Raw genomic sequence first — 8,870 nt, 5'->3', positions numbered from 1 at the left:
GATTATCAGCTCAGAGGAACTACTTCAATCCAGGACTGGGTATATATCCCCGATTATACACAGAGCACTTCTTAAAGGTGCATGATGAGGTTGGCATAATCTTTATGTACTATGTGAAATTCTTTCCATCATCATTGGAAAACAGAGACCCACCATGTATTGTTTTGTTTTGTTTTGTCTTTTTGTGGTGCTGGAGATTGAACCCAGGGCTTTGAGCATACCAGGCAAGCGCTCTACCTCTCAGCTACATCCTCAGCCCCTCAAACTGTATTTTTGAAAGGGGATTCACCCTACATGAAATTCAGGCTATTGCTACTTTCCTCTCCTCTGATGGACAAAAAAAAAAAATAAAGAAATCTTCAGTAAGTGTATTAACCTTACCGTGAATGGTAGTAAAAGTGTGCAATGGGGATAGTGGGGTCTGAGAGGAAAAAACCTACTTTTCCTGGCACAGGGAAGACCCCATCGTGAGGGCTGGCTTCTCATCCATTTGCCCTGAAGCAAATCCTGCTCTATACAGGGTGACCCATGGCCAGGCCACGCTGCCAGAGAACTTGTGAAAAAACTGACACACAGCAGCTACCAGCTCTTAGATGTGAAGCATGATCAAGATCTGTCACCAGTCAGATGAGGAGAGCCAGCAGTCTTAAAGAGAAAGACAAAGATGAATCAACTCACTCTAGAGGAACCAAGTGTAATTCATAAAACAGATGAGGACCTAAAATAAAATAACTACAGAGAGTTCGACAATGTAGTACATCCATATGCAAGAATGAAGTGCTATGCAAAAGGCCCAGAAAATAAGAATAAACTTATATTTGAAAAAATGATTGTCATAATTAAGAAATTAAATAGGACTAACATAAGTTTTTTTAAGTACCCCAAAGTATAAGGACCAAAAACAAATACAAAAATTTTATTTTTAATTAAAGGACAAGGAAAGAAAAATTGAGACCCAATGAATGAAATTTAGTATCTGTTGGGTCTCTGACCCCACCCCCACAGATATCAGTGGGGAGAAAACACCCAAGATATAAAAAAAGAAACCCTTCCAGAGTGGAGCTTCATGTGACTTTGGGTTTAAAAGATCCATCGAGCACCCAGCACAATAAAGGAGAAAGAACACAAACCAAGGTACATCTCGTACCAATATTGTCTCTGAATGATTCAGAGACAAAAATGAGTCACTCGCAAAGAAAAAGAATCAAATCCTCTTCAGGCCTAGTATCAGCAATGCTGAATGCTGAAGGGATTTTCCAAGGGAAAGTGCTTTCAGCCTCCATTCCATAGCCGCCAAAGCACTAGTCCATGGCACGGCAGAGAAAAGATTTTTTTCAGAGACCCAAAGACTTAGAAAACTTACCTTCTCTGAACCCTTTCTTAGCAAATACTTTAAAGGCGTTGTCCAGCAAAACAAAGGAAACCCAGCAGGAAGACAAAGCAGGGTTTAGAAACAAGTGGGTTCAGGAGATCTAGGGAATCCGTGAAGAATAGCATACATGGAGGCAGTGCTGCTACCCAGTGGGCAGACCAGCCCTGGAGCAGAGGCAGGGCCTGCGGGAGGGACAGTCTTGGGAAGAAAGGACCATCTGCAGAGGGAAGATAGGATTGGAAATGCTACATAAGGGCGCATGGTGTTGCCTAAGGAAAACATCAAGAGTGCACGAGACCATCATGGATCACATATGCAGTGAACTGGAATGTGTCAGCTTTCAGCATCAAAGCTATGATGAATGGTAAGAAAATGGACTTCATTTGACCTTGGTGCTGGGAATGTACTCCTTGCAAGCATTTGTGTAATCCCCCCTGAGGATCAGCATGTCAAACCAGTTCGAAGATCAAACGCCAGCAGATCATCTGTCCAATGCTGAACACTATCACATTGTTATAAAAATGTAAATATCTTCAATGGATGTCAAATACTTAAAGTTAATTGCAAAAAAAAAAAAAAATCATAGAAGATCTGGTTGTGGATGGACAGAATGTGAATGTTAATGGCCTTAACTAGGGAAGAGCATGGCTGATGGCAGAGTGGATGGAAAGAGGAGAGAGGAGAGGAGGTGTTGCAGCTTGGATCTGAGCAAAGGCTCATGTGTTGGAGGCTTAGTCCCCAGTGCGGAAATGCTCCCAGGTGGGGTTTGAGGGAAGCAATTGGATCAGGAAGGTTCTGATCTCATCTGTGGATTAATCCATCCATAGGTTCACAACTGAATGAACTATTCCGAGCTGGAGGAAGTGGGTCACTGGGGACATGCCTGGTCTCTTCCTCCCTCTCTCTGCTTCTCCACCACAATAAGGTGAACAGCTTTGCTCCACCACACCCTTCCTACTGTGAGGTTCTGTCTCACCACAGGCCCCAAATCAACTGAAACAGGTGACCTTAGTCTGACACCTCTGCCACTGAGCACAGGTGGTAAGAAGAAGGGGTATTGATTGTGGGTCATACAGGGTGGAGATGAAGAGGTACTGTCCATATTTGATGGAATAGGATACAGACATTCAAGTATCTCTTTGATAGGCACAATGGTAGTCAAATGATTTTTAAAATAATCAGAGATCAGTTATTCAGAGAATAGCGAGGCAGCAGAGAGTGAGCTAAACCCTCATCTTTCCTATGGTGAGGCCAATAGCAGTGTCCAATGTGAATAAATGAAGAAATGAGATGTAAGTAATCATCCAGTACTGCAGGGATACCATCGGCAAAGCCCAGCAAGGTTGAAAGCAGTTATCTCTGACATGATGGAGGGGAGGGCAAGTGATTAGAAAAAAACAAAGAGAAAAAAATGCATTAAAAACAGAAAAAGAACTAAATATCATAAACTGCAGTTGAACACCTGCCAGCAACTGAGGAAGATTTCTGTGTCCCACTTACGGACATACACACTTGCACACTCACACGCATATGCACGCGCACAGGCTTTTCTCTACCTCCTGTTATCTGCTCATCTTGCTTTCTACTTCCTCATGACCTCAGTTTGCCAGGACCCCTTGCCATGGTGCGGCAGGCAGGCAGGGAAGAGGTGACCGCCAGGCATAAGGCGAGTTCATGAAGAGCTTCCTGTCGAAGGTCAGCGATGTGGGACGTGGTGGGGGAGGAGGGGCATGAAGGTGGATTTCAAAACACCCTCTCTTCACTTGCTGGCTGGTCCAGTACACGTGCAAATGCGAGCACTCTTTTTTTAACACACAGATTAAGCAGTTGATATTGTAATATTGTTACTGGTTGGTCTTAGGGCTGAAATGATAACAGTGCCATCTCCTGAGTACCTTCCACCATCCAGGTGTGGTGATGTCACCCTGCGATACACATAGCTACCCTGTACACAGGCTGGGCAGCATCTCATCAGCATCTCTCCTGATGAGAGATTCCTGCGGCAGAGATTAATCCGTGAGCCAGAGGATGTCCAGGGAGGGATAAATGGGAGAGGCTAGATTTCATCCAGGCTGTGCAATCTGAATGAGCCATTCCTGCCCCAACTCGGAGAAAGAAAATAAAAATCAACATCATCTTTTTTAAGGGCTTATCTTTGGGGAAAATTCCATAATATTTGCATGTAACCCATGTACATCCTTCCAAATATTTAATTCATCTCAAGATTACTTTTACTACCCAATGTGATGTAAATACTACATAAAGAGTAGTGATGGTGTATCGTTTAGAGAATAATGACAAAATCCGTACAGGTTCAGTTCAGATGCACTGTTTCTTCTTACCATTTCCCATCCTGGTTGGTTGAATCACAGATGTGGAACCCACCAAGTATGCTCATTTGTATCTGCCAAATTTAAGCAAGTGCTCTATTCTGCACCTACTGGGAAAATCTAACTCCCTTCTCTTTTGCATTCTTGCTTGCTGCAGGCTGCAGGCAGTGTCCAAGGAGGAAGCTTGTGGCCACAGTTGGTTGCCACCGAGATGATTGGATGTAATTGATGAATGACAAACCACAAGCACAACACCCAAAGAAAACCTTTTCTCCCGACCATTTCAGCAACCTAGAGAATCCCGGATACGGAGAAAGAAGATGCAACCAGCAGACAGAAAACGAAAGCCACCAGAGCGCTGAGGGGCGCCCTTGCAGCCATTTCTGCCCCAGCTCCGAGTTTCTCTCCACGATGGCCTGTAATAGCACATCCGTGGAGACTTATGAATACCTGCTGCGGAACGCGAGCAATGTGTCGGACTCGGGGGCCGCCCCGCTGTCCGCCCCGCTCAGGATATCGCTGGCCATCATGATGCTGCTGATGATCGTGGTCGGATGCATGGGTAACACCGTCGTCTGCATCATCGTGTACCAGAGGCCTGCCATGCGCTCCGCCATCAACCTGTTGCTGGCCACGCTGGCCTTCTCGGACATCATGCTGTCCTTATGCTGCATGCCTTTCACCGCCGTCACCCTCATCACCGTCCGCTGGCACTTTGGGGACCTTTTTTGCCGGCTGTCTGCCATGCTCTACTGGTTTTTCGTCCTGGAGGGCGTGGCCATCCTGCTCATCATTAGCGTGGACCGCTTTCTCATCATCGTCCAGCGGCAGGACAAGCTGAATCCACGCAGGGCCAAGGTTATCATCGCGATCTCCTGGGTGCTGTCTTTCTGCATCTCGGTCCCGTCGCTCACGGGCTGGACGTTCGTGGAGGTGCCCGCACGGGCTCCGCAGTGTGTGCTGGGCTACACCGAGTTCCCAGCTGACCGCGCCTACGTGGTGACGCTGGTGGTGGCGGTGTTTTTCGTGCCCTTCGGGGTCATGCTGTGCTCCTACCTGTGCATCCTCAATACTGTGCGGAAAAATGCTGTCCGTGTCCACAACCAGTCCGACAGCCTGGACCTGCGACAGCTGACCAGGGCGGGCCTGAGGCGGCTCCAGCGGCAGCAACAGGTCAGCGTGGACTTGAGCTTCAAAACCAAGGCGTTCACCACCATCCTGATCCTCTTCGTGGGCTTCTCGCTCTGCTGGCTGCCGCACTCCGTCTACAGCCTCCTGTCGGTGTTCAGCCGGCGTTTTTACTACAGTCCTTCCTTCTACACTACCAGCACCTGCATCCTGTGGCTCAGTTACCTCAAGTCTGTCTTTAACCCCATGGTGTACTGCTGGAGAATCAAAAAGTTCCGGGAGGCCTGCTTGGAGTTGCTGCCCCAAACTTTCCAAATCCTCCCCAAAGTGCCTGAGCGGATCCAAAGGCGAATCCAGCCTAGCAGAGTCTATGTGTGTAATGAGAACCAGTCTGCGGTGTAGCAGAGCGGTGGGGAGCCAGCCGTGGCACAGGATTGGTCCCAGGACCCGGCTCTGCTTCCTCGCACTTGAGTCCTTTGCCTTTCCTGGTGACTGTTTAAGCACAAAGTTACTCATTTGTTACCCAAGGAGCTCCCAAATTTCAAATTTCAGCAAAGCAAGTTATTCCTGTTTCTCATTGCTGAAGAATCACATGTGGTTCTGGTGGGAAGGACAAGGTAGTCAAGGCAAATGGGAGTTGGATAGGGACTGGGGAAGTTGGGCAGGAAGTGAGCAGAGAAGAGGGGGAGCAGGAGGGAGCTGGCTAAGGGCCAGGCAGGAGGAGGGTCTGTCCCAGAGCTCAATTCCTCTGTTTGAGCCTCCTTAACACCCGCCTAAGAGCAATGCTGTCATGCCACATTGTGGCGTGAGAAGCCCACGTAGGGTCATTCCTTGCCTTACCATTGGCTCCCCTGAGGCCAGTGTTCTTCAGGGTTCGTTATGTTTGCGGGGTGTAAGGAAACACAGAAGGCTCTGTGCATTGGTCAGGTGTCATTTTTGATCATGCCACATCATCCTTTCCAAAAAGAAATGGAAATCACACTGGGAAGCAAAAGAAACTGCTCTTGTTGAGTTTCCTGGTGTGACTCGTGCAGGGTCTCTGCAGCTTGGAGCTCAGAGGGTGTTCTTCGGCAGCTCAGTTGAAAGGAGGAGACGATCTGGGCACTCGTGCGCCCCTCCCCCCTACACCTGGCCTGCCTGGCTGTCCCTCAGCTCCTTCCTTCTCCCTCCATTGTCTTTTCCACCCTCCCTTTATTTTCATCCTTCCTAGCGCTGAAAAATAAATACCTGTGATTCATCCACGGAGCAAGTATTCGTAGTGACTTGCTTTTAGAATCTGGGGGCTTTGTTTACACGTTTCCCCTGGACACCCCAGGGCTTCAGAGCCTTTGGGAGGTTCCAGATCTGTTCCAGCACTAGAACTGTTGCAGGGGGGCAGAAAAAACAAACCCAAGGAACTGGGCATCCCCACTGACCTCTGTTCCTCCTACCTCATTCACATCCACTGCCAGACCCACCTGCAGGGGGCTGGATCTGGGAGCCAGCCAAGCTGCCTAGAGGGGATCCTTCTTGCACTGTGTACTTGGCCACTGTGTCCACAGGCCCCGATAACCACAAGGAGCTTCCAGTGTGGAGAGGGGACAGCATGGAGTTCATCGGGCTCTCTTGACTGCCAACTCTGAAGGGAGTGAGGAATTTAAGGAGAAGTTCAGAAAATCTGAATCCAGATCTTACTATCAGGGACTAGTCAGGTGAGCTTGTTCATTTCACCTCCTTCAATAGACCTCAGTTTCCCCAATGAGGATGTGTGTCTAGGTGACCTCAAGCTCTTGGATTCCAAAATGGGTGTTTTAAACACACAAGCCCGGGTCCCCTGCATTCATGGATTCATCCATGCAATGAGCATTTATTAAGTGCCTACTGGACGTAAGGCACTATGGGGGAGCTAGTAATGAATGAGGCGCGGGCCATATCCAAAAGCAGTTGTCTGATTGATCTTAGGAGAGTAGAGACACAGCCCAAGAGCAGACACTCCATTTTTGCTTCATTTATTTCTTTCCAAGACATACTCAGAGTCCAGCTCAACATTCCCACACCTTTCCTATGCCAGTGGTGACAGAGGCAGGGAAGGAAGGGAGATAAAGAGGAGAACATAATTTACATTAATCTCAGTCCAGGGGAGGGTTCGTCAAGAAAATAATTGACACCTGTTCCCTCCAACCAAGATGGTGGGGAGAGATACAGGCAATGGGTACATGGATGACTAAGAATGGTCACATCAATTCTTGTTCCCTGTGCCCCCAGCAAGGACAGGGTTTGCCTTCAGCTCCCACAGGGTAGGTTTTCAGGACCCAGTGGTGGCTAAGAGCACAGCCAGACCACCAAGGGGACCAAGCCTATGGGTACCTCTCCTCTGGTGGGCCTTTCAAGAGAATTTTCTTCAGGAGCCTTGAGCAAAAGAGAAATGACAAAATTGAATGAATGAAAGTACCAAAATTTATGTCAATCCATGTTATATGATGTATGTTGGAAATAATATTTATGTTTCAAAGTAATAATTTTGTATATATTTTAAATAAAGTATTATTGCTCTTTCAGTGTATAAGACCATGTTCTTGCCAAAACTTGCACCAAGACCATGAGTAGTAAACCTAGGATCCAATGCCCAACACCCTTTGTCAGTCAGTTCAGGCTGCTATAACAAGATACCTTTGACTGGGTAATTTATAAACTAGAGAAATTTTTTTTTTGTCCTTTCAGAAGCTGGAAAGTCCAAGATTAAGGCACCAGCAGATTTAGTGTCTGGTGAGGGCTCACCCTCTGCTTCACAGATGAGACTTTGTTGTGTCTTCACATTGCAGAAGGGGGAGAATAGCTCCCTCGAGTCTCTTTTATAAGGACAGTAAACCCATACTTAATCACCTCCCGAGGGCCCCATCTCTTAGTGCTATCCCATTGGTGACTAGGTGGTGACATATGAGCATCGGGCTCTTGCAACTCCTAAGAAAAAAAATGACTCCAAGAAGTCTAGAACCTGCTGGGAACAGAAAAGAAGGATGTCACATAAGATGACAACCCAGGACTGTTGGGGTCATGGGAGGCCCAATGAGGTGCCCATATTTCTTTTGTTTGCCTGTGTCAAGGCCCTGCTGCGTCACTTCAGTCAGTCAGTCTTCCACGCTCACTTGCGGATGGCTACTCCATGGTACTCTCTGGACCTCATGGACTGCCCCTCTGACTTCCTGCGATAACTGGTCTCCAAGGCTGGCTGGACAAGGTCGGCTTCACCCTTTCAATTGTTTCCTTATTTCTCATCATCTCTTTGCCCGGTGGTTCACACTAACCCTGGGATCTTTGTCACCTCAGAGAAGGCTTCACACCTAAATGGTTTCTGAGGGGCTTTGAGGGAGAGACAGAAACCTGCCAACTACAGTAATAACTAATTCCCCACCCCAGCAGGTGCCAAGGCCCCTTGGAAGAGCCTTTGACATGAAACACAAACACAGCAGTACCCTAGAGAAGTCCTAGAACCCGTCTCCCACAGATATCAAAATCTGGAGATGCTCAGTCGCTTATGTAAAATGGTGGGGTGTTTGCTTAGAACCTGGGCACACCCTCCTAAGACTTTAAATCATCTCTAGTTGGCTTCTAATACCTAAGACTAGGTAATTGCTGTGTTGTTCACACTACACTGCGTTGTTCAGAGAATAATGACAAGAGGGGAAGGTCTGTACCTGTTCAGGACAAAGGAATATTTTTTTCCCAATATTTCCCCTTTGCGGTTGGTTGAACCTGTGGATGCAGAACCTGAAGATAAGGAAGGCCTGCTGGGACTCTCAGAAGTTATCCTAACTGTGACCAGCCCTGTACATCTGTCACCTTTTCATCTTAAATCATGGTCTCCACAGGTGAGGTGAAATAAAAGCAGTTTCCCTAGAAGCCAAGATGGAGGACAGAAGTCTAGATCCATCCCCGCTTTGCTATTCTGAGCCCAGCTCAGGGTGCATGCTGGTTTGGACTGCTAGCTCTCCACATAGAGTAGTCTCATTGGTGCTCTGCTCCCCTTTCTCAGGCAATCCCTGGTGAGCAGGACTCTCTTG

General features: G+C 47.5%; 1 protein-coding gene across 1 annotated transcript; it reads left to right on the top strand.

Moving 5' to 3' along the window:
- Positions 1-3,729: 3,729 nt before the first annotated feature.
- GPR45 (G protein-coupled receptor 45) lies at positions 3,730-6,419 on the top strand. The gene has a single exon (XM_079109808.1). It carries the CDS (start codon positions 3,931-3,933, stop codon positions 5,230-5,232), a length of 1,302 nt encoding a protein of 433 aa, XP_078965934.1. The 5' UTR covers positions 3,730-3,930; the 3' UTR covers positions 5,233-6,419.
- Positions 6,420-8,870: the final 2,451 nt, after the last annotated feature.

Source organism: Sciurus vulgaris (assembly GCF_902686455.1).
Source record: "Sciurus vulgaris genome assembly, chromosome: 14".
Lineage (NCBI taxonomy): Eukaryota > Metazoa > Chordata > Mammalia > Rodentia > Sciuridae > Sciurus > Sciurus vulgaris.
Note: the sequence above shows the minus strand (reverse complement) of the source record. Positions and strands in the feature narration are given on the sequence as shown.

What these genes read in the sequence shown, in the direction of transcription:
- GPR45 (XM_079109808.1), top strand. Translation starts at nt 3,931, where the DNA reads ATGAATGACAAACCACAAGCACAACACCCAAAGAAAACCTTTTCTCCC.